Here is a 26,056-nt window from a genome sequence, read left to right as displayed (position 1 = left end):
AATTGAGGCGTGCTATTTCTCCTGATCCTGAAAGTGATACTAAAGTATATACAACAGACGATGATGAGAACTGTATGATACCAAATGCAGATTATTTTGGCTCCTTAGATTCTGAAAATAATTATTTTGGATAATTATCGCGATGAAAAATTGCCGAAAGCTACTTTCAAGAGGGCTTCGAAAAGTTATCAAGCAGACCAAAGTAAGCTTGAACAAGATCATCAATTTGAATGGGTAAATAGGGAAAAGATATATTCTGATGTGCTTGAAAATGAAATATTATTTCCTAGATCTATACAGGAAAAAATTAGGAAATGTGAGCCAAGAGAATTATTTGAACATTTTTTTTTAAATGAAATGAAAACGTGTGTCATTGAGACATGTTAGGAAAATGGCTTTGATTTATCGTTAGTCGATCTTAACACATTCATTTGAATCGTTATAATGACCTCATTCAATACAAGAAAATCTCAGAGAGATTATTGGTTAACTGACGCTTTTTTATATTGTGAAATAATTTCTTCAGCAATGTCACGAGATAGGTTTGAATTGATCAAGTCCAAATTGAATTACTCGAAGGCCAAGGATACAGATCCAAATGATAAGGCTTGGCGAGTTCATGCTTTATTGAAATTATTTCAAAAAAATATTCTGAAGTTTGGCTTCTGGAGATCAGCTTTATCAGTGGATAAAATGATGGCTAAATCGTATGCTAGAACGTGCCTGAAACCGTTCATTCGTGGAAAACCTACGCGATTCGGTCTTAAATTTTAGGAATTGTGACTACTGATGGATATTTATTGAGTGTAGACTTATACTGAGGAAAAAACTCTGTAATAGGAGATACAGTGCCGCTCACGCACTTTTACCCCCCCCTCGGGCAAAATCAGTCTAACTTCAAAGTTTTATATCTCTGGTAGAAATTAACGTACAGAGACGCGCGTGGGTGCGTTTGAAAGGTCTTTTGGAGAGATTTCAAATGATATGACTCACGGTTGCCATCGATTGTTTTTTTAAATTTTGCAACAATTATGCAAAATTGAAAATTCTGAAATTTTTTTATTATTTTTGACAATTAGCCAATTTTGGAAAAAAATCGTACGAAAATTTAAAGTACACCATTTTTTAGCTATTACCAAGCCCTATCTGAATCACTCATCAAAAATTTATTTTCGTCAAATATGACGCGCGCACGGGCATTTTTTCCTGGAAGTGACAGTTTTTTTCAACATTTTTTATCTCCGTCAAATTGTAACAATCGAAAAAAATTTATAGGAGAAAAAATGTTTGTTTTTTCACGTAGAATACTGCAATAATTTTTTTTTTGGTTTTTCGAAAAATTTTTTTTTTCGCTTTAAATTATTTTTCAAGGTCGAAAAAAAAAAGATTTTTTTTTTTATGTAATTTACGATACTTGTTATGTAGTATTATTGAATGGGTGGAAAAAAATTTTTTTTTGTGGTTTCTCATCTTTTTAGCGTACCGACTGTGAGAAAAAAAAATTGAAAAAAACCGAAAAAAAAAATTTTTCGAAAAACTAAAAAAAAAAATTATTGCAGTATTCTACGTGAAAAAACAAACATTTTTTCTCCTATAAATTTTTTTCGATTGTTACAATTTGACGGAGATAAAAAATGTTGAAAAAAACTGTCACTTCCAGGAAAAAATGCCCGTGCGCGCGTCATATTTGACGAAAATAAATTTTTGATGAGTGATTCAGATAGGGCTTGGTAATAGCTAAAAAATGGTGTACTTTAAATTTTCGTACGATTTTTTTTCCAAAATTGGCTAATTGTCAAAAATAATAAAAAAATTTCAGAATTTTCAATTTTGCATAATTGTTGCAAAATTTAAAAAAACAATCGATGGCAACCGTGAGTCATATCATTTGAAAGCTCTCCAAAAGACCTTTCAAACGCACCCACGCGCGTCTCTGTACGTTAATTTCTACCAGAGATATAAAACTTTGAAGTTAGACTGATTTTGCCCGTGGGGGGGTAAAAGTGCGTGAGCGGCACTGTATGTTATCCAAATGTGCATCAGGATCTCGCATGGTTTTACATTTACTGAAACCTTTCTTTGAATTAACATCTGATGCAAAATTTTCTCGTTATCATCTTTATTTTGATAATTATTTTACAAATTTAGATCTTGTTATGCATTTGAAATAGTTAAAATTGAAATGTACTGGAACTGTTAGAGACAACCGTGTCAAAGAAAAAAATATCATTGATAAAGTCCCGTGACACATATGCAGTAAAGAATGAGCGAAACTCTGGAATAAATTACATCACTGTAATGGATTCGAAGTCAGTGTCGATATTATCTACAACTGTCACTCCATTATCGTCAACTGTAACGAGTGTCGCTCGTTAAAAGTAGAGCCTAAGCGCTTCCATCGCGTGGGGCAACTCAAAAGTCGGCTCGTGAGAATAAAGCAGAGAAGGGGAAGCGGAAAGCGCGCGCGAAACGAACGAACGAAAGAAAGTGGGAGAGAGGAGAGAGATTAGGGCATCGGTCAGCGCGTGTTAAACGCGCGTAACATGGGACAGTAGGAAAAAGGGAAAGGGAAATGAGAGCGATTAGGCCGCCGGCTGGCGTACGCGAGGCGTGAAGAGAGGAGAGAAGCGCGTGGCACCATTCGAGTCCGGACCTGCAGATAGAAAACCACGAGAGGCAAGTGGCCGTGAGAAGAAACTAAAGAACTCCTCGACCGACATCGTGCAGAGGGCCGATAATTTCGAAGGAGCTGAGAATCGTAGCTGAGGAAAAGACCGTCCACTGCCCATTATAACCAGTTGCCCAGAGCGATCTGAGGCAACAGTCGAGGATCGCGCGCAACTGTGAATCCGGGCAGGGAAAACCTCGGCTGGGAAAAGCGCTGCAAGGAAGGACCAGAAGCCAACGAGACCCGTGGACATTGTCAGGAACTCCGTTGTCTGCAGCAACTCGTTCCCGTGACGTAAGTCCTCGATATTGGATGTAAATGCGCGCGTCTTTATCTCACTCATCGCGAACGCGACATACCCGGCGAAATCTCTCGAGCATAACTTTCCCTTTGTATAATTGAACGCTGCAAAGAGAAATAAATTTGTAGATCTTGTGACAATTGGCTGAGATTTTTTTCGAATCCCCTTTGGTTTTCCTCTCCTATCGCCCATAACAGAACCTGCCCGACCTAGAGTCACTGGGCAACCCGGATCGCCACACGTGTCCTCCACGTGTGGATTTTCACGGGCTCTGGGGCGAATGGTCAGAAGGTTAAGGCTGTCCGAACGAGCTGATCGAGGTGGCGGTTAGCCTCGCGACGTAAGGAATATCCTTTTCTTTAACGGGTAAGATTTTTATTTCCGCCCCAAATAAAACCCCCGTTATACAACAAAGAGATATAGTTTGATCGGAAAAGAAAAAATTGAAATACCGATTCCACAAGTTACTTACCTTTACAATCACTTCATGGGTGGAGTCGATGTGCACTATGGGCACTATAATAATTTATTGCCAAGTATTCGTTCAAAGAAATGAACATGGGTGGTTTTCGTTAGACTTATCCAAGCAGCAATTATAAATGTAGTCGTAATATCTAATGCTATTGATGATAGTGGAAAGAAAGTTGTAACTAAAGAATTTGCAATATCAATAGCTAGAAGTTACATTCATGACGCTAAAAAAATCAGGAGAAACATACAATACTTCAACAAAATAACCAAAAAAAGTATTCCACTTGTTCAATAAGAACATACATGTACTGTGAAAACTTCAATTCGTTCTTTTGCGGTACATGTATGAAACAACAGCATTCGAATGTCTGAATAGAGTGAGAGGCAAGGGGACTCCCTAAAAACAAGCACCCCGTACAGTAAAAGGTAAGGGGACTCACTAAAAACAAGCACCCTCTACAGTGAGAGGCGAGAGGACCCACTAAAAAAATGTACCCCGTATAGTGAAAGGCAAAGGGACTCACTATAAAGAAGCACCCCGAAGGAGACAAATTTTCACCACGTCCAGGCCGTTATCTATAGGTTGCGCTAAGAGTAATATCTCAATATAAACTAAAACTAGACATATTTTATAGGAATTCAGGTTATTTTCTGTATTTAGAGCCTCTTGGAGAATGGAAATATCGTACGTTTGGACCCCAAATTGTATTGGGAAGTTTCAAAAGTTGAAACGGTTAAAAAGAATTTGCACAAGTATGATAATTTTTTTCTCAAAAACAATAGGCTTAGAAAAAAATGTGTAAGAACATAAAACTCTTAGAATTAGTCAAAGAATATTCTCTAATTTTTTAATATTTTTTTGAAAAATTTTTGGAACTTTCAAATTTGTGGTTTTTTGAAAAATCAACAATTTTCTCCAAAAACTCTGAAAAGAATTTAAGAGTATTCTTTGACGAATTATAAGACATTTTTGTTCTATAAAACTTTTTCCTAAACCTCGTTGTTTTGGAAAAAAAAATAGTAACGAGAAAAGTATTTCTTTTTCATATTTCGCCATTTTATCCGCCATTTTAAAAAAAAAGCTCAAATATAAAAATTTTCTGTTAAAGTTCAAATATTTTGCGCATCCATGGTTGAAGAAAGATTTTCGATTTTGATGCTTTAAGGGTAAAAAAAATTCACGAAAAAAAAAGAATTTCAATATTTCACTATTTTTTTTATAAAAAAATCGCAATATTTTTTTTTTGTAAACAAAAATTTCCAATTGTGAGCACAGATTTGGATTTAGCACGCCCAAATACATAAGGAACGATACCTCAGATAAATTTTTTGTTCCATTTTTCGAATGAATTTTGCGATGAAAAACATACTCAGAAAATGGCATTTTTCGTCGTTAAAGATCCTAGGCGTGGATCGGTTCTGTTAATTTCTTTTATTGATTGCTTATACGGTAGAAGTTGTATTGAGCCACTTCGCTGACTATACACAGGCCGGCATATTCTAGAGTTAACCCCGCTGCTATCCCTAGCGCCATGTTCGAAAATATCCGCTTCAACACCAAGTTGCCGATTTTGAAAATGGCTAGCCGGTGCTTCACATTGTGGGCATGCAACTGGCGCTCATCTTTATTTCAGGCTTCTCTCTCACCCATTGAGTAAGGGCTGACTTACTCGTCATGCACTCCGACCAGTCGGACACAGCGTCAGTGTCGCCCTACTCGACGGCGGCTTAGTCAATTGCTAATTAGATATAATCTGGTGGATTGTGCTGGTGGCTGAATTTAGAAATGTGAGACTCAGCTCCATCCTACTTAGTACCACGGTGTTTAAGGTAAAGGTGAACTCGGGTAGAAGCTCGTCGTAGTTCCTTCATGTAAGCCTCACGGAGAAAGGCCTTGATCATCGTCTTAAGGGTGCGTATTACGCGCTCCGTTGGGTTAGCTTGCGAATAGTATATTGGCGTGGATGAGTGGCCAATCCCGGCTGATTGTAAGTTGCTGTTGATAAGAATGCTTAAGGTGCTCCAAAGTACATGACTATGCGCTCGTGTGGTGCATTTGTGATGTCTCTACCGCTTGCTTGCCTGAGCGGTACACTCTCTACCCATCGGGTGAATAGGTCTACGTGGACCAGGATATATTCGAAACCCCTAAAGCTTCGAGGAACGGGTCTGACCATATCGCCCGCCATTGTCTGCCAGGGTTTCTCAAGTTCGCGCGGTCGTATAGTGCCGAAAGGCGGTTGTTCCTCTACTTTGCACTGTTGGCATATCTCGCAGTTCCTGACGTAGTCGCGTACATCAGCGTACATTTTAAACCAGGAGTAGGCACGACTAAGCCTGTGGTATGTTTTCTCACGCCCGGGGTGGCCCACGAGTTTCCAGGCATCTTCATCTTTTATTACGCCAAGTAGATCGTCATCGGGGCGATAAGTATAGAAAACCCCTCTTCATGTTTTCTATCTGGAAAAATTTTCGGGATTTTTGGATACTTCGCGTGTTTTCTCGCCTTACCACGTGTAGACTGTGTCGACTTCCCAGGAGAGGGAGTGTTTGGTCGTCTTGTCCTTGCTTGCCTCATAGGCGTGCGACAACATTGCGACGAGAGTATACTCTAACGCCCTCCCCCTTTCAAAGACACGCGATAAAGCGTTTGACACTTGGTTGTTCTTGCCGCTTCTGAATGTTATCTCGAAGGTGTAACCTTGGAGGTCTAACGTCCTATGGGCGAGGCGGTTAGTCGGGTCCTTCTACGTCATGAACCATTTTAAGTTGTAGTGGTCTGTCACTAAGCAAAATTTGTACGCTTCGAGGTAGTGCCGAAATTTCCAGATGCTTCAACTACGGCGAAGGCTTCGCGCTCCGTCGTCAAATAATTCTGTTCTGCTTTTATTAATACGCGACTCGCGTACTAGATCACGCGCGGCTTTCCACTTGCTGTAGTAATACTACACCTAAACCTGTGGCGCTGGCGTCAGTTTCAAGTGTGTATTCTCCGTTGGGGTTTAGCGGGCATAGGTACGGTGCTAAGATCATCATAAGATTAGTTATTGCGCGGATACGCTCTGAATCTGGTCGTAAACCATCACGGTCGACAATGAAGCCGAGGTGGCGGACTTCTGGCTTACGAAATCCGCAATTGTTTAGATTGATGGTTAATCCCGCCTCGCGTATCCGTATGAACACGAGCTTTAGTTTTTGGAGGTGTTCGTCAAAAGTGGATGATACTACAATGATGTCATCAAGGTATGCGAAAGCTAATAGACTTAATTCGGGTTTAATTACTCGATTCATCAGTCCTTGGCAGGTCGCTCATGCTTATGCTAGCCCGAAAGACGTGCACACGAATTGAAAGTGGTCGAGTCACGGTGAATACTGTTAGTGAGTGCGCTGCTGGCGCGAGCTTGATCTGATGGTACGCGCTGTTGAGATCGATCACGGAGATATGATTCGCGTCGTTTAGCCTTCGTAATATGTCTTGTATGAAAAGCAAGATACAAACACTTGGCTCATTGACTTTATTTAAAGCATGGAAACCGATATAGAGGCGATAAGATTGGTTTTTCTTCTGCATCATAACGATAGAGTTTAACCGGCCGCTAGTTGCACGCTGCATTATACAATCCTTTAGCATTTTCGTTACAATTGTGATCATTTTCTGCTTGACTTTGAATGACACTGGCTAATAGCGCTCTTTGATTGGTTTGAGAAATGAGAAGACAAGATTGAAGAAAGTTCAAGACTGATAGGAATGAAGAGGGATCCTACTGGATCAAAATAAGCTCCATCGAAGAATACTGAAAAGGAACGCTAATGGGTGCTAGAAGTCGAAAGAGCAAGTTAAAGAGAGGTGGGGGGGGGGGGGAGTTTATTGGGTAAATATCGCCACACTCTCTACGGAAACACCTTTCTTTGAGTTCTCTTAAGATTTTGATTTTTGAGCCCGGAAAAAATGTATACGTACAATGCACATCTTCACACAGACACCCTGCTATAAAAGTTCCATTGAAAACCATTGAAGAATTTCTGAATGGTTTTCAATCTTCGATCTGAACACTCCAAATGACCATTGAATATGATTCCTCATCCAACAAGAAATGTCAAGATATTAAATACTATTGGTTCCAATAATATAGATTACTATTGATTCCTAATCGAGATTAATCATTATCAATAGAAAAATATACTATTAAAGTAATGGTTTTCAATAGGATTCAATGAAATTTCTCATGTATGTTACCCAATCGATTTCAATGGTAAAATTCGTGGTCAAATCGAAGATTTGAAACCATTCGAATGCGATAATCAATTTGATTGAATTGATATCAATGGTTTGTTATTGCAACATTCAAGTCTCGTATCGTTGAATAATTTTCAATAGTTTTGAATATGAAAGTCCTAACATTTCAATAATATGCAATAGAAAATATCAATTTAATTGAATGGGTATTAATGGTCTTTTATCGCAATGATGATACTGTCGTTAGACTTACTAGTGGACAATACGCTAGAATAACAAAAATTCTCGAACATGACGACGATTCATACATTGTTGTACAAACGTACAACGTATTTCCAGAATATCCATTTGAAGGAGTGACTCATATCCGAAAAATTCAAAGCGAAAACGAGATTGATCTCATCAAACCCATTGGTGAAATAGATTGCAAAATAATTTTGGTAGACGTTAGAAATGCTAGATATTTATGCAAAATGCCCAATTCATTTGAAATCCAATAATAATGTTCATGTCAATTTTTGTAATTTGTTGATGTACATAAAAAACCATTTATTTACAATTGAAAAAAAATCGAATACCCATTAAAAATTATATTCGAATATGTTTTTACTTAAAAACTATTAAAATTGATAAAAGTCTATTCAATCAAATCATATACGGAGTTTTTTCATTCATGACCTATATAAAATTATAATATCCAAAGCATAAGATACGATTCTTCAATTATAGTATCGAACAACTATTCAAATTTATAAAAAATCATTCAATTATGGAAATTTTTTCTTTCATCATCTAATGAAAAATTATAGAATAAAATTATATTTGATAAGTTTGTAGAATGAAGGATTATTCAAAACTATACAAACAACTTCTTAATAGAATACGATTGAGTTTTACTTGCATTTACCAATCATTAGATTTCATTAAAAAATATTCAATTGAAAATATTTGAAATTTTTTTGTTTGCCTTTCATAAGAAATTATAGAATACTATACCTCATTGAATGCGATTGGGTTATTTTTATATTGACCAATCATTAAGATTAAAAAAAAAACTATTAAATGAAATATTGCTAAAGTTACAGTATTGCTTTTGCTCATATTGGCATATATGGAAAACCATTCTATAAAATATTATTGACCAACCGTGTAATTGGATAAAAATTAATATCCATATAATATGATTCAATAAAATATGATTGGACAATTATTGTATCGAAAAATTATTAAAATTCATAGAAAGATATACAATAAAATATCATTGATTAATTATTTTATTGAACTGTGATTGATATTCATTCAATGCAATTGGATAGATTATCATTGAAACCATTCCTATACAAAGTATTATTCAGAAAGATTGAATTCTATTAAATTTAATGGTAAGTTTTACTATTAGTTATGCTTACCATGAAGTATTATTGAAAATCATTCAGTTTCAATCGTCATCGGAACATTGAACCATTCAGTTCATTGATTACCATTGAATATGAATGATCCCGAATAGGAATGAATGGAACTTTTTTAGCAGGGCATATACAGACATTTCCTATTTAATCTTAAAATATGTTTCTAAGTGATTTTTATAAAACTATATTTTTCAATAAAACAAAGCTTGATCTATAAGAAATCAAAATCGTTGTTCTCAAAAATATAGTTCATTTATTTTGAGTTAATAGATACGTTTCATTTAATTTCATGTTATAGTATGAAATACATTGTCCAATTTTATAACTATTATAAGGAATCATAAAATGTGATTTTTTAATAATAAAGATTCGACAACATAGTAAAGTAATGTCAAAATGATAAATTGTTTTATTTCTAGAATTTCTAGAAATTATTACTCGAATTATGCATAGCAATGTTTAATTTTCGTATTTTAAATATTGCATTTTTTCTTCACTCTTCTGTATAATTCATTAAAAGAATTTCTACGCATTTTTCTTCATTAACACCATATTCATTGATATGTGCTTCACTGATTTTAAATAAATATCATATTCATTTTTCAATTGTTCACGAACCTAAAATTGGATAAAGAATTATACATATATATATATTTTTTTCTCTCATTGTTATTATTTTAATCACTCACCATTATATAAGAATTTTCAGTTCTACTAGCATATTCGAGTTCGAGTAAAAGAATCTCGATGTAATTAAATGGGAAAAACGTAGAAAAAGTAGTTACTGATAATGATGATTCTAATCCAAAGTATGCTTTTCCTTTTCCAAGTATTGCTTGAATATATTTTATAGAAAAATAAGCAGCTTCATCCAAACGTCCCATTTGAATTAGTAAACGTAAAAATTCTGGAGCATTTTTTTTCTGTAAAAATATTAAAAGTGTAAGAATACTCAATAAATTTTTACTATAAAATAATTGTACGATGAACGAGGACTTCAATTAAACTAATTATTAACTAATTATGAACGAGGATTTCAATTAAAATAAATGATACTAAAGACTTTTCATTAAATCGTATAGCTTTATTAACTAGTATGTGCAATAGTTTCAGGCATTTCATTATATAATTTTATATATTGAAGAAAGGAAAGAATTTTCGCCTTCAGACGAAAAGTAAATGTCGTAATTAGAATCAGGCATACAATATTGAGCTGTAAGTTTAGTCATATCGCTTACTCTTCGCCTGAAGGTTGGAGGTTATATGTTCAAACGGTTCGAACTATTGTACATACTATTCAATAATGTTTTTCATAAATTTATTTAATAAAGCTGCTGTTTGATGGAAAATCGCTATCATCATTTATTTGAATATTTACTATATAGAATTTTTTATGTTTATATTGATATATTTCATACTTTATTGAAGAAATTTCATATTTCTATTTTTCCCCTAATAAATTATATCATAATATAACGTAACATAATTATGTATGTTGTTTTGAGCAGTTTGGACCCTCTATATCTATAGGATACATTTTTCTACGGAAGTAAGAATTCGTTCACTTCGTATTATCCAACTTCTTCTGATTTGGGAAGATTAAAGTTAAATCTTTAATTGATTTAAAAAATCAAATATAAAAATTAAAAATACGTAAATATAAGATTTTAATAATCAAATTCAAATAAATAAGAAAATTTTATTTCAGTTGAAGGCTTCTAATCAGTGAATGAAATTTCATCTAAGTAAATTTCATTTACTTAGATAAAACGAATTTTATAGGTTGAATTACTGCAGCCAATTTAAAACCAGTTATGTGAAAAAGGCGCATACCAATATTTTAATAAGCATTACTAAAAGCAGTAAGTTAACTAGAGAGGCCACAGATCAGGGGAGCCTCAGATCAGTACGGGCCTCAGATCAGTGATCTAAGGTGCATGAGCTATCAGATCAGCAGTTTTAAATCACACGCGAGAGCTCCCACCATCCCTCTCTATCTGAAATGCGTTTTAAATACATATTAAAATTTATTTATGGTTTACACACACACACACACACACACGCGCGCACACGCACACACACACACACAATGCAGAATTAGCTAAGAGATTTTAAAAAAATGAACAGACACTACAAGGAATTAAACTAAAATATATAAATGTATAAATCGATAAATATATAAATGCTTTGGATAAAAGTAACTTTAGTTTTTGGATTTAATTTATGACGTTTGCAAAGAGATAAATGGAGCTTATGTGCTTGGTATCTCCAGTAACTTTTGAATAACGTGAGAATTGATGATTTCAAATATCCAAAAAAAGTAAAAATTTAATGGAGTTACTTGTGATAAAGCAGCCTGATAGAAGTCTAATAACGTAAGATGATCTCGAAAGATATCGAAAAATTTTAAATAATAGAATTTATAGAAACAGAATGAATCCAGATAAGCCTATACGAGCACATAATAGCCACAAATTTAATAACATCATTGGTCTATTATTTAATAAGACTGAGAAACCTAAGATAGGAGAGAAGGAGTTGAAAATTGGTGCATCTTTACCTAAATATAAGGTTGCACTAAACACAACATTAATATGGATCATATATATTGGGATGATCCTTTCATAGGCCTCTTCAGTGTTGGGAACAGGAAAGAGTCACAGGAGACCAGGTCTGGGGAATACGGTGGCTGCGGCACCATTACTGTTGTAACGGTCCGGAAAATAATTAAATTATTCTCGCGACCTGTCAAAAAATTTATCTTCGCTGCTCGGTGCGAGGCTTACCGCCGCCACGATCAGCTAGGCGCTTCCTGGTGTTCCGCCGCGTACGGGCGGACACGTGCTGCCCTGAAAAGGAGCGTGCGTGGATTTTAACCACGGGCGTGGGAAGGGACAAAGGTGCCTTCCTGGGTACGCCCAACACAATGGCAACACTTGAGCAGGTCAAACTGCGCTTTATTTACTTAATCAGATTCTTTTTTACACAATACCGCATGCCGAGATTTCGCTTCGAGTACTATTTTAGAGAGAGAGAGAGACGCTCGCTCGCGCAACTAACGCACGCTAGGTAATCGCTTACGAACGCAAAGAAACTCACCGGGAAGTAGCTGCTGCAGACAGACTACTCCTTCTCGCTAATCGCCCTCGCTATCGCCCTTGCTCGGGCGGACAAGCTCTGCTCCTCGAATCGCCCACCGGAGATGACGGTCCACGGGCTCTGGCGATCCTCGGGGATAGCGTCAAACTTTCTCGCGCACTTACACTTTTTTTTTTCCTGATCGCTTTCCTTTTCTTTGCGCGCGCACGTGACAACAGCTCGAGCTCCCAGGTATCAGTGCCCGAAAATCGTCTCTTCTCCCCACTCTACCGCCGCGGCACGCGCCTCATCGAGTCTCGCTCTGTCTCTCTCTCTGCTTCGCTTCGCGCTCGCTTGCCCGCTTGGCCGTGCTCGGCCTCGTGCGCGGGCAACTTTCCGCGAAAACGGCCCCGGCCGTTATACTGTATTGTTTTTGGCCAAATATTCGCACACAAGCTACGATGTGTGATCAAGGGCGTTATCGTGGTGCAAAAGTCAGGTTTTGTTCTTCTACAAATCCGGACGATTCTGGCGGATTGCTTCGCGCAAATTGCGCATAACTTACAGTTAATAGTCCTTAATGATTGTACTATCCTGTGGCAAGAACTCATGATACACCACGCCCCTGTAATCGAATAAAACTGTGAGCAAAACCTTCACGTTCGACCGAACTTGGTGCGCTTTTTTCGGTCTTGGCTCATGCGGCAACTTACATTGGGATGATTGAGCTTTGGTTTCCACATCATAATCACCAGTTATGATTCTCTAGAGCACATTTGGGTCGTCACGGACCGAGTCCAACATCTTCTGTTAACGCGATGCTGTTTTTGTCGAAATTGAGCAGTTTTGGCACGAATTTCACGGCAACCCGACTCATGTCCAAATCATTGGTTAAAATTGAATGGCATAAGCCAACCCATATGTTTAGATCCTCAGAAACTTTTCTAACGGTGATTCGACGATTGGCCAATACTATTTTTTTCTTCTCGGCCCTCTGAGAACATTTTGTATAACCGATAAACGTTATTTTGGTCCAAGGTAGCTTCACCACATACCACAGTCAACATTCGGAATGCGTCCGCGCACTTTATTTTGTCTTTCACACAAAATTTGATATAGATTCTTTGATCCATTTTTTAGAATAGGCAAAAATCGAAGACGAGCCAAAACATATGCAAGTAAAACAGCTGTCAAAAATTCAAAATGGCCGACCTTGTCAGCATAAGTAAGGGACATGATTGCCAACATAACGCTACAAAAAAATCAAAAATTAAATTTACGTAGACCGCGGAAATTCAAAATTTGCGATACTTTTTGAACAGACCTCGTATATCATACAAAAACTTTGAGGAAATAGGAATTGACTTTAAGACTCATTTAACACGTGCCTGAAAGCACGTCGAATTTCCTATGTATTTTAAGTGAGAAAAACAGGTTAAAACGTTTAGCCTACTAAATACCAGTAAAAATTTCGAAACTCCATTATTAAAATTATGTATTCTTATGTATTTTGAGCCGCTAAATCGATTGGTACCATTAGTTTTATCCCTATGTAGGTTTTACCATGTGACGAGAGCAAGCGATGCGCTTGTTCTTGTCGGTAATTTCCCTAATTCCCTCTCTCTCTCTCAGCATGGCTCGGTGACCAGCGTTAGGCGCATTTAAGAATGTGCCTAATGCTTGGTCTTTGTTTTAGCCTACGGCGATTGCTGAGCGAGGCCGAGCCGGCCCGAAATCGTCAAGTGGACGACAGAGTATAGAGAGAGAGAGAGAGAGAGAGAGAGTTAGGGGCGTGCGTGCCCCACGCAGGATTATGCAGGCGCGCGTCGCGAACCAATTAGCGCATTGGTCGCGCGTCGCGAACCAATTAGCGCATTGGTCGCGCGCCGCCTAATAAGGTCAAGTGGGGAGCGAAAGAACGAGGAAGAAGCTGTCGATCGTGGAAGAAAACGAGCAACACAGACGGTAGTGAGTCAATCAGCAGTCAAGAAGGTTTCGACTCGATCGGAAGTACAGACGGTAGCTAGTCGATCTGCAGTTAAGACAGTTCAGTCGGTTCGCGGTACAGAGTCAAAAGTGCAGTTGAGATCAAAAGGTCAGCCGAACGCACACGCCGCCAAGGAGCCGAGAAGAACGGAGAAGAAAAGAGGACGAATGCCTTATTCCAGCATCTGCTTGGGACGCTACCCGGAGAAGCCGACAGGAGTTGCCCAGCGACGGCCAGTAACACCATCCGCAGGGCGCAGCCAGGCTTCCCGTTCCTGCATCGAAGGTCAAGGCTCGTAATCTAATTCCTCTCTCTCTCTCTCTCTCCTTCTCTTCAGCGGTATGGCACAGCGTGTAATTTGGTAAGGGTCAGCAAGGCGTACGCGCACCTGCTACCAGCCCTAATTACGGTAAGCGTCGTAAATTGTTCAGGTAGAGTACCGTCCAGGCGATCCCTCGCCGGGCGGCTTTCTCTTTTAGTTTAAGTAGGTTAACTAGGTTCGTCGTCATGGCGGTCATCTTCCGGGCGACGCGTGCTGTATGTCTGTTAGATTTGTAAGCGCGATAATTTAGTTAATTTGTTCATTGTATTGGTATTGTATTAGGTGTTAAGAACACTGTTGTGTTCGTTAGTGTTAAGACGTGTTTGCAACACCGTTGTGTTCATTAGGTTAAGAGTTTATAAAAGCTGGTTATAAATAGAATTATGCGGTTTGTTCATGTACGGTTTTTGAAGTTTAAGTGTAATGTCTCTTTGATTTTGATTAAAATTAGATTTGATTTGGATGTGAAATTTTTATTGTGTATATAATTTCTTAATTACTTTCTTTTCTTTACCTCCCCCCCCCCCCCCCTCCTCGATTGCTATGAGCGAGTGCACCTCACTTACCCACCTTAAAAATTGATAACGAACAAGCTTTCGTTACAACCTACATAACAATAAAAAATTTTATCAGCGAAAGGATTTTTAATTTCGAAAAATGAGCTATAATAGTTTATGAATTTGATCGATAGAAGCACTGGTCCAAAAAAATTTGGTTCTAGCTAGATTGAGATGAGTGTTCATTTTCGCTCCTCTAATTTATGTATCATTTTATCTCTTGATAGTTCATTGTTAAAATAATTTGTAAACAATCTTAAAATCTTATTATTCTAAGTAGTATTTTATGAATGAATTAGTGTTTCATTTAACGATTTATTATTACAAGGTTACGAAAGAGTTTTAATATAAAACATGGTAACAAATTATACAGCTGTATGTCTAGTCTACAAAATTTGTAGTATAAATGTTTCTGAGATAATTACTTCACTAATACTATTCAGATTTAATGTTTTAAAAGTTTATAATTAAGTGACATTGTTGTGTTTAAGTAAAATAACTCAATGTAATTGGAACAACTTTGACATTGTCATCGGGTTTCGAGTCCGAGAATTGTTGCGCGTTCCGATTTTTTATATATATAGCGCTAGTTGGTGACGATGTAACCTCGAAAATCAAGCCCGTACTCTCCCGCGTCATTAGTGCACGAACATGATCTCTGCCACGCCACAGGAAGCTCAAAGCGCCGCGATCTCGCTCTATTACTTTAATTTGAAGGAACATGTCTTTGATATCCCCTTTTATAGCTACCGGAAATTCACGAAAACGGAGCAGCACCCCGAGCAGTGACTTTAGCAGTAACGAATTCAGTGATATACCGTGTGTCGTCACAGCTGCGTCGTGTACCATGCGAGTTTTCCCGGTTTGTTCACATTTTCTACGCCATGATGCGGTAGGTACCATCTCCTCGGTCTCTTCACGTGTTTTTCGACCCTTTTCGCATATCCGTTTGCAATAAATCGCACCATCTCGGCGTAATATCGTTCTGCAAATTCCGAGTTCCTGTCGAGCTTTCTTTCAAGCACGTATAGTCGTTTGAGCGCCTGCATTTTGCTATTCACGTCCGGCATCAAACCCGATTTCCAGAGCAAATCCGTTTCCCATTTGCGAACCCTGCTTCGTGAAGTCGCTTCTTAGATCGCCCATGCGCGTTTATTCTTTAAATCCTTTTGGTCTGTCTTCACCACGCCAAGATTCTCTATCTCTAGGTAGTTTCGAATTTGTTGCTCGAGCTCTGCGGATCTTTCAGGTTTATTTTCAATGACACTCGAGATTATAGCCGATGTCATGATATCCGAGCCTTTCCCGTTCTCGACGTACCCGTGCACCGACCAGCCGAGTAGCAAGTGCGCTGCGATAAGACCCTTACCGTCTCATTCCCTCACGTCGTCGCTCTCTAACAAGCGCCAGTTGTCTTGTCCGATCAAAATGTGGAAGGACGCGTCGTGATAGGGCAATATCTCTACGTTTTCTTGTTCTCGCACGCGTCAGGCGAGTTTCCTCGACAGTGATTGCGGCGACAGGTTCTGCGATGGGATAATAAGCGCGTGCTTGATTTGTTATTCGCCAAACGACCCGCTAACGGTTAAGCTGGTGCGTTCGCATTTAACGTAGTTCTGACCCCCGTATAGGCCTGGCAGCGATATCTCGAATACCCTATCCTTTATTCCGAGTTGTCGTGTGAATCGTGAGTCAATAACAGTGACGGTGGAGCCTCCATCCAACAGAGCGTGCGTGACGAGCTCGTTGCTCAGTCCTTTAAAGCGCAACGGTATTACGCGCAAAAGTCCCCTTCGTGCGGTTAGTCAATCTCTTTGTGTCGACACTACTTGAACTCGCACACGCGAGCTGTCGCGGCTTCTTTTCTCATCACGTCGTTGGTCGTTTTGTTTCTCGCCGAGTCTCGCGATTTCACGGCTTTTTCGGTGTTCTGAGTGACGATGTCTATCTCTCGACTCTAAAAAACTACACTGTTCTTTGCTACTCGAATGTTCGCGCTCATCTCTGCGATCAGCTCGATCTCGATTTTCGCCTCGATTGTGAAAGTGTAGTAGGGTATAGTTGTCTTTGCGACACACATCGCAGACCATCCTGGAGTGACATTCTGACCGTGAGTGCCCGCTCTCAAAACACTCGTAGCTAACTCCCATCTTCTTAGCTAAAATAGATAAATTCCTACATAAAATCACCGACGCTTCGTGCTTTTATGTAGGAAATCGCGACATTCTCTCACAGTAACTGCGCCTACCGCAATAGCCGCATTTGTCCGATGGATTGATGGTCGTTCCGTTCTCTTTCTCGTCTACCAAGTTGATTGCCGCACACACGATACCGCCTCTTACACCTCTTGTCAACTTGTTTGAAGTACCATCGTCGTTTACAGAATTATCGATGTCAAATACGCCTGCACGTATGTTGAGCTCCGATTCTTTCGCCATGAATTTCACTAACTTCTCTAACGGCGACATATCAGTATGTTCACGGAGTTCCTCATTCGCGAACGAAGTGAATGCCGATTGCAGCGACTCCGGGATCTTCTTGGCTATTCTAGATAACAGATCGAGGCTGTGCAGATATCCGTTCGGCTAGAGTATTTTGAGGCCATCGACGCCGCTCTTCAATTGTGTCGCGAATAATGCTAAACTCTTCATGCTCATTTTCAAGCACGGTAAACCATGCAAATCTCTGACGATATCCGCAACGATGAGCGAAGATTGGCCAAAGTGGTTCTCTAATTCACGTATGACGTCTCTCGGATTATCGGTCGTTGCCAAAAGCGTCCTCACAAGTTCGTACGCCTTACCCTTCAACGCTTTGTCAAGCCGTCCGATATTCCGACGATCGCTAAAGCTAGTTTCCGATTTGGCGTACATTTTCGCGAAGTGCATCCACTGTAAGGGTTTTCCCGAGAAATTCGGTAACTTTTTCTCAAAATCCAGGTGTTCAGAGGTTCGCGAGTTCCTACCGTCTATAGCGCCTTCGCGGATCGCGTCTATCGTGGTGATCCATGTTTCCGATAGTAACAGTATCGCATTTTCCATTCGACTCGATTGTGCACTCGCATATTCACTTAACATAGTACCTAATTGTTCGCTGTCGACTCGTCTTCCATTGGTATTGACTGTTCCGTCTCTCGGCTGTTCGTCGGTGAGTGATGCTGGCTCGATGACGTTGATCTCAGATTCGATCGGGTAGCTCATCGGTGGTCTTTCAGATTGCGGCGCTTGTTCGTGCCATGGACCGCGTTGTCCCCTCTACGCTCTCACTGATATCTGCTTTACCCGTTTCACGGCTGGTGCTGCACGGGCTTGTACTACCTTTCTCGGTTATCTGGCTGGAGCTGATGGTGTCTCAGTTATCACATCGTAGTCTTCTTGGACTCGTCGCTGTTTCTTAGGGGCTTCATCGTTGGCCATTGTTAGCGTGTGACGTTTCCTCGGGGCCATTGTTGATAAGAGGCACAGTTACGATGATCACTTCTATCTCCTTTATTCTTATCCTTAATACTTTATTATTATTTCTTCAATTAAATTGAATTCCTCACCCGGGGCACCAAAATGTAAGGGGTGAGTATGAGGAACAATAATAAATGTAAGATTCGATGTTTACATAAACTTGTATTTATTTGAAACTTGGATTTACATTTGGGTTTTCGCGCGACTAACAGCCGATGATGAGCGAATTACTCGTTCGAAGCGAAAATCCTTCCTGGCTATCGACGTCAGGTCGACGCGGCGTGGTTCACGCCCCCGTTTTCCCTTCTTCTCGTCCCGTTCTTTCTTCTGCCTTCTCGTTGTTTCTCTCGTTCATATTCTTTCTCTCTCTCTCTCTCTCTCTCTCTCTCTCGCCAGCCTGCTAGCCTAGGGGAGCTTCTATGCTGGCCCTATCTGTCTGATTTTGACCCGACAATACCCGGAAACCTCTGGCAAGACCATCGGTTTCCCGAGGGATCGAACGACCTCCAGGGACTCATTCCTCGGAGTGGTATAGTGGCGTCCGGCGACGATACGCAAACCTCGTGTACATCTGCGGTCATGTGGCGAGAACGAGATACGTGGAAACGCGCTGAAAGTAAGAAGGCCCGAACGGACAAGGCGCCCTTTTCTCGCTATTCAGCCTTACAATTATCGGCAATCTATTTTACATGTGTTCGGTATCCGTCGTATATGTTTACAATTTTCCGCGGCTTTTTTAGGCAACGAACGGAACAAAATAAGCCGACAAGGAGACGAGAGTACATGCGGAGTAGTTTATCTGACTCAATCGGTCAGCGCCGGCGCGGCACTCGTGTAGTACAGATGCGTCCCGCCGACCCCTATCGCACGGCTGACGGCGGGATGCCCAGACCCTTTTTCGCTCGTATTCGTCCGCCCGTTGTCTCACTACTGCGTTTCTCTCCACTTTTCTTAAAGATAGAAAGAGAGAGATAAAGAGAGAGAGAGGGAGAGAGAGATAGAGAGAGAGGGAAGAGAGAGAGAAGTACGAAGCGATATCGACCGTCCTCTACACTAGGGCTCAGAAAGTAAAAGGAATCGAAAAATGAACAAATACAGAAAAATCAAATGATAACACGCAAGTTAAAAAAATTATACAACGAACAATCAAAAAAGCAACAACCATCAAGATAAATACAATAGAAGAAAACAATAACGACACACGTACTACAGGAAAACACGACAAGATTATTCCAGAACAGGTAACACCGTAATTTACATCGACAATCTACAAAATTCACTTAACAAGAAAATCAACTGCTTGCTATCTAGTAAAACAATAATAGTTAACAATAATTTAAGACCAAACGAAATAGAAGTCACGCAACTAGACGCGAAAAAATTACTATTCACACTATGCATTAACACAAAAAATCAACATCTTCAATAATAAACGATATTAAACAAATAATCACAACTTTTAAAGAATTTATGATCAAGAAAAAAATTAAAATATACAGTATTTCAAAAATATATTAATATGTAATCTTGAGGGGAACATAGTAGAAAATTTTTTTAAAGATTCTTCCAAAAATACCGACATTAACATTATTATATCTCTAAGCTATATAGAATACGTAGAAACAACCAATCGAGATAACATATTCAATTTACATTATGTACGAGGTATGATCAAAAAGTAAGGTGAATTTTTATTTTTCTCAAAAAATATTTATTTATTCATCAATTTTTATTTTATCTCCTTCAAAGTAATCCCCCTCGGATATAATGCACTTGTGCCAACGCTTTTTCCAATCCTTAAAGCATTTCAAAAAATCATTTTTTGTGATCTTGTTTAGTTCATCCTTCGATGCCGTCTTTATCTCCTCAATCGTGGTAAAACGCCGTCCTTTCATGGGCCTCTTCAGTTTTGGGAACAAGAAGAAGTCACAGGGGGCCAGATCTGGGGAATACGGTGCCTGTGGCATCGGTACTGTGTTGGTTTTAGCCAAAAATTCGCGCACAAGCAACGATGTGGGAGCAGGGGCGTTAACATGGTGCAAAAGCCAATTTTTATTTTTCCACAAATTCGGACGTTTCTGGCGGATTGCTTCGCGCAAATTGCGCATAACTTGCAGGTAATATTCCTTATTTACTGTTCTACCCTGTGGTAAGAACTCATGATGCACCACGCCCCTGCAGTCAAAGAAAACTGTAAGCAAAACCTTTACATTTGATCGAACTTGGCGTGCTTTTTTTGGTCTTGGTGATCCAGAATGCCTCCACTGGGACGATTGAGTCTTAGTCTCGACGTCATAACCGTATACCCATGTTTCGTCACCTGTTATAACCCTGTTGAGTAAATCTGGATCATCGTTGACGTCATTCAGTAGCTCTTGGGCGATGCTCATGCGACGTTTCTTTTGGTCGAAATTGAGCAATTTCGGAACAAACTTTGCTGACACACGTCTCATGTCTAAAACACTCGTCAAAATTGATTGGCACGAACCAAATGAGATGCCAATATCATCAGCAATTTCTCTAATGGCAATTCGACGATTTCCCAACACTATTTTCTTCACTTCTTCAACATTCTCATCAGTTGTTGATGTGCTGGGGCGTCCAGAACGAGGTTCGTCGTCGGTGTCTTCTCGGCCTTCTTGGAAGAGTTTATACCACTTGTAAACATTTTTTTGGCTTAAAGTAGACTCACCGTATGCCACTTTCAGCATTTCAAGTATTTTGGAACATTTGATTCCATTTTTCACACAAAATTTAATGCAAACTCTTTGATCCATGTTTTTAGACAGCAGCAAATCGTGGAGCACGCAAAACACTTCTAACCTTGATGCCTCTCACAAACAAACCAAACATACTACAAAGCTGAAATTTGGAACGTATGTTCTAGACGAGTGTACCGACATAACCAAATAAAAAAGTCGAAGATCGAACGGACGTAGCCCGCTAAATTTCAAAATTCACCTTACTTTTTGATCACACCTCGTATGTACGCTGGGCAGACATTCAGGAATAAATAGCAGAATGAACCGCATTAAGTATAAATAAAGAGGGTAGAACATACACGGTATATTGTATGCGGATAATTTCGGCTCTTGAAATAAAGCATCCGTTCAAGGGTCAATTAAAATTATTCTCGTTCAAACGAAAGCAAAGGTTAGCTTGAATAATGATAAAATAATACTAAATACCAGGGTAGTATGTAAATTTTCAGAAAAATCTTGCCTAGATGTGGAAGAAGAATATACATTCTGAAATATCCTACCAGAAACTAAATGCTTCAGAAAGAAATATGATATCTTATATAAAGGGCTAGTAACAAAATTTTTTAGTGATCAACACTGCGCAATAATCTATATGTTAAATACCAGCGAAATAATATTCGCATTAGCAGCTAAAGACAAATAATAAAATGTAACACAGAATTTATTGGAACAGAACACCTAAAACTATTTATTGCCACAAAAGACAATTACTTAAATACTTACAAGTTTGAAAACGACATCGTCAGTAATCGAGATAGCGTAAACTTACAAGGGGAGGCACCCTGCCTACGGAAGGTGTCCCTCTTCGATTTTCTTAAAATTTTACACATCAGTAGTCACATTCTTTGACGCTCGGGCGCATTTTGCCCGATATTCAACGACAAATTTCACCCTTTTAAACTGATTTTAGAGCAAAAGTTCAAATGACAAAGTTGTCGTTTGATTATTGAGCTTTAAAAAACTTTTTTCAAATAATGTATAACTCTAACGGCTGAGCCAAGGCATTATGCAAGATGTACTAAAAAAAAAAGGTTTAATTGTCATTACTGTAGTGCCGAAAGTAATAATTATATATAGCTCAGATTTAGCATACATGAAGAAGACAATGCAATCTACAAAATATCATAAGCTAATTCTTTCAACATCACTCTATGTGGAGATATGAATTTTTGAAATGTTACCTTTTTTGATCAATTTTGATGTTTTTTGCAATTATATTGATTATTAGTTACTCGATTGAGATGAGCTCATTTTATAGATAATTCTATTATCTATAACTTATTCCATTGAGGTACATACCTAACTTCAATAGTTTTGGTGTTGTACGCGAAAAACATGTTTTTGCAAATTTCAAACGGCTGTAAAAAGTTATTAAATGAAAGTTGCGAGTTGGAAACATATACGTTTTCATCTACTCACAGTATTAAACAACTTTGCATAGTCGGTTTGCTGATAGTATTAATGTCACGAAAAAATCTTCATTGATTGGCCTAATAGGCAGTTACGCCTCAGCTGTGAACGGGAATTTACCGCCGATTTGTGTTGCACTTTGTTTTCGCCGAATAATTAGTTTTCTGGTACAATTTCGTGCGTGAGTGCAACGGTATCCTCGAGATAAAAAGCAGCAGCAAGTAGCAGTGCAGAAGCAGCAGATTGTAGCTAATTGGAGGCAGTACAAGGCAGCGCAGCTGATAATCAAGGGGCAGCGGCAGTTGATATTTTTGCAACAACAATTACGGCTGATCACCGCATGGTAGGTGCACCTTCTGTCATTATAAGCGATCCAAAATACATTCGGTATTTTGTCTATTCGTGATAGCGTTATCTTTTTGTATTCGCGTCGAGAGTTAGTTCGCGGTAGAATTCGAATCTACTCTCTCTCTCTCTCTCTCTCTCTCTCTCTCTCTCTTTCTCACCGTATATAAATGATTGTAAAATCCTATTCGCGTGCGTTAGTCTTTCGGCCCTACAAAGACTGTAGTGATTATTATTAATTAAAGTCTGTTAAATTTATTCGCCGTTTTCGACATTTAATTTTCCTAGTAGGTTAAGTAATTGAAAAAGGCTTAGGTTTTAATCCAATTACATCTAGGGAATTAAGAAGATTAGGAGTAAAGTCGCTCACACTTAAAACTCAACGAGTGTCACAAGACACGTGACTTAAGGTGAGTTCAACTCCGTTTATTAGAAGACAACTAGGATAAATCATCTGACGTTAAGGCGAATACACGTACTATCATATATGTTTAATGGAGCGGCGGTTTGCTTTGCATCGTGGGAGTTTGTTCTTAAATAAATTTCCCATTTTTCAGATAACCTCCCCCGTTACATGGCGCCCAACTGGTATTAAGACCCGTTTAGTGCGAATGGGATTGTGCGTCGAAGGTAATCGACGCACGAGAGAGATAGACGATTGCGCGAACGCTTAGGAAGGTTTCAGCGGGTGGTAGCCCGAGATCGTGAGCGCTACGCCCTCTGCTGGGGAAAAAACTAAATCACTTCGAACTTTTTACTTAAAAATTATTAAGTTGATTGTAAAAAGGGCCGAAAGCGATAATTATTAGTAGGTTGAAGTGATTTCAGGTCATTCGGAGTAATCAGGTGTTAACCCATTTCAGCCACAGTTTGATGGATAAAGGGGGGGTTGGAAGCACCTGATCGACGATAAAGGCAGAGGGCGCGACCTAAGCGTGCAGTCCAGAAAATATTAGCCAGGCGGAGTAAGCAAACAGCAGACTCCGACCTTAGGTAGAATATTTTTATAATATTTATAGATAGTTTGCGAGGACTGCGCGCGCTCATAATCTCGCGAGTTTGTGCCTTATAGAAAGGAAACATTAAGGGTAGTTACACTAAATAGTGTATACCCCGCTCATACCTTGGGTGATAGGAAGCGGTAGTGATCGATTGGGCTGAAAATTTCAAACCTCGACCGCATCCTACACCCGTGTGGAGGCAAGATGGCTCTGTTGTCAGCTCAAATCGACAATTGGGCATTAGAGCTGACCTCCGCACAGCGCGAACGATAGTTGGCGGATTTAGAGCTGCGCAAGGATGGAAGTGTCATCCAGCAGGCGGATAAGCTTGGGAGATGGTTGCTAGGAGAGTACACCGTCATAGATTTCGAAGAGACCACACGCAGCGAAGAGGTGGCGGGACGCAGGAGGCGCACCCGACAAGCGTGGCTCGACACGGTCTGTGACGAGTTGGAAAACCACAGCGTAGACGAGTATAGCGACCATCTCCTGAGGATCATCAATAGGGGGGGAATATTCTTGACAGATATGTTAAGGACATTCGTCTGCCCGGATGAGCACTTGACTCTGAGGGTGAAGCCAGCCGCCATGAAGAGGATGAGCTCATCCAGAAGGCCCTTCGCACCCAGGAGCAGGAGGAGGGGGAGAGGAGACGGAGCAATCCGGATCTCAGGTCGCAGGAATCCTGCACCCGGAAGGAACCTCAGGAAGAATTATCCTTGAGTGAAGTCTTCCGGGAAATAGAGTACTTGAAGGTGGGAGTCGACCGTATCCGCAAGCTGGTAGGTCGAACCTAGAAACCCTTCAGACTCTGCAGGGAATACAGGTGTGTACGGAGCACGAGGCGCAAGACATGCGCTTACGAATACGAGCGGTTCAGCACGACTCGGTTCAACCGCGCTCCAGACGTAATGTGGACTTTCAGGACACATTCACCTGTCACTACGATTCTGGGATTCCGGGAAGCACACCGGCTCCTCCAAGACCACTACCCAGAAGAAAGGACGTCACCCCACCGGAAGCCCTCTAAAGAAGAGAAGGTGAAGAGGATCCGGAAGAGTATGTGAGATCCGCACCTGTTCGACAGAGGAGTCGAAGCGGATCATCTGGCACCGGTCCTCAATTATCGTCAGGGCTCTCCACAACACGAGATGTTGAAAAAATTGTCCGCGGGTGGAAATTGAGGTTTGCGGGCAGTAGGGCACAGAGCGTAGATACGTTTCTGTCAAGGTTGGAAGATCTGAGCGTGGGCGCAGGGCTAACTGATGACGAAGTGCTTTGTTTCGTATCAGAGATCCTCGAAGGTAACGCGGTCTTATGTAAGCTGTGATCATAAGAGCTGGGATAAACACCTGTCAGAGTTCAACTTCGCGTTGAACTCGGCAACTCATAGCGCCACGGGATATAGTCCTGCGATGCTCATGTTTGGACGTCAGCCGGTACCTCCTTTGACGTTTAGAAGAACCCAAGATCAGCAGGCCCTTGAATGTTCGGAGGGTCAAGCTGAGGTGGATTGGGCTGAACATATGGAGAAACTCCCTAATTTATGGAACAGGGCCTACTCCAAGTCAAAGGAGGAACCTGCGCCTCAGGCGGCTTATTATGACCGGAAGAGACGGCAACCCGAGTTTAAGGTCGGAGATTGGGTTTGGAAGAGGAACAGGATTCTCTCTTCGGCTGCCCAAAGCATTTCAGCCAAATTGGCGCCGAAATATGCCGGTCCGTACGTGATTGAAGAGGTTTGTGGTTCCAACAAGTACAGATTAGGCAATCAGCTGAAGATCCTACCCGAGCTCTTCCATGCCAAAGACCTTAAACCGTACTACGGTCTGGGTGAGGATGAGGAAAGCGAGGAAGTCATCGATCCTCACGGACCGCAAAATAACTAGCCGTCGGATGAGGCGAACGATTCCGCAAATGCGTGCGAAGATCCGGGAGGGGATTTACCAAGCGAGCGGATCGAATTAGCAGCCCCCACGGCCGTAGATAAGGATCCCACTGAGACGTCGGATTTACCGGTATCTGCCCCAATAAAGAGAAGTCGAGGTCGACC

At 40.0% G+C, this 26,056-nt stretch overlaps 1 protein-coding gene across 4 annotated transcripts in view; it reads right to left on the bottom strand.

Annotated features, from left to right (window-relative positions):
• Nucleotides 1–9,342: 9,342 nt before the first annotated feature.
• Nucleotides 9,343–26,056, bottom strand: part of LOC131663944 (nuclear pore complex protein Nup160 homolog) — a 291,910-nt gene continuing 275,196 nt past the window's right edge. For 3 of the 4 annotated variants that reach the window (XM_058934744.1, XM_058934735.1, XM_058934761.1), the window contains 2 exons: nt 9,776–10,009; nt 9,343–9,704 (listed from right to left, as the gene is read on the bottom strand). In XM_058934744.1, the coding sequence (XP_058790727.1) occupies nt 9,612–9,704; nt 9,776–10,009 (327 nt within the window). In that variant the 3' untranslated portion in view covers nt 9,343–9,611. Of the gene's footprint in view, nt 9,705–9,775; nt 10,010–26,056 lie in introns of those variants that run through there. The other variant, XM_058934752.1, reaches the window with a different exon arrangement.

This window comes from Phymastichus coffea, unplaced genomic scaffold, assembly GCF_024137745.1.
Source record: "Phymastichus coffea isolate CEN01 unplaced genomic scaffold, Cenicafe_Pcof_1.1 PCOF00003, whole genome shotgun sequence".
In the NCBI taxonomy this organism is placed as follows: Eukaryota; Metazoa; Arthropoda; class Insecta; order Hymenoptera; family Eulophidae; genus Phymastichus; species Phymastichus coffea.
The sequence above is the reverse complement of the archived record's forward strand: the minus strand, read 5'-3'. Positions and strand labels throughout refer to the sequence as shown.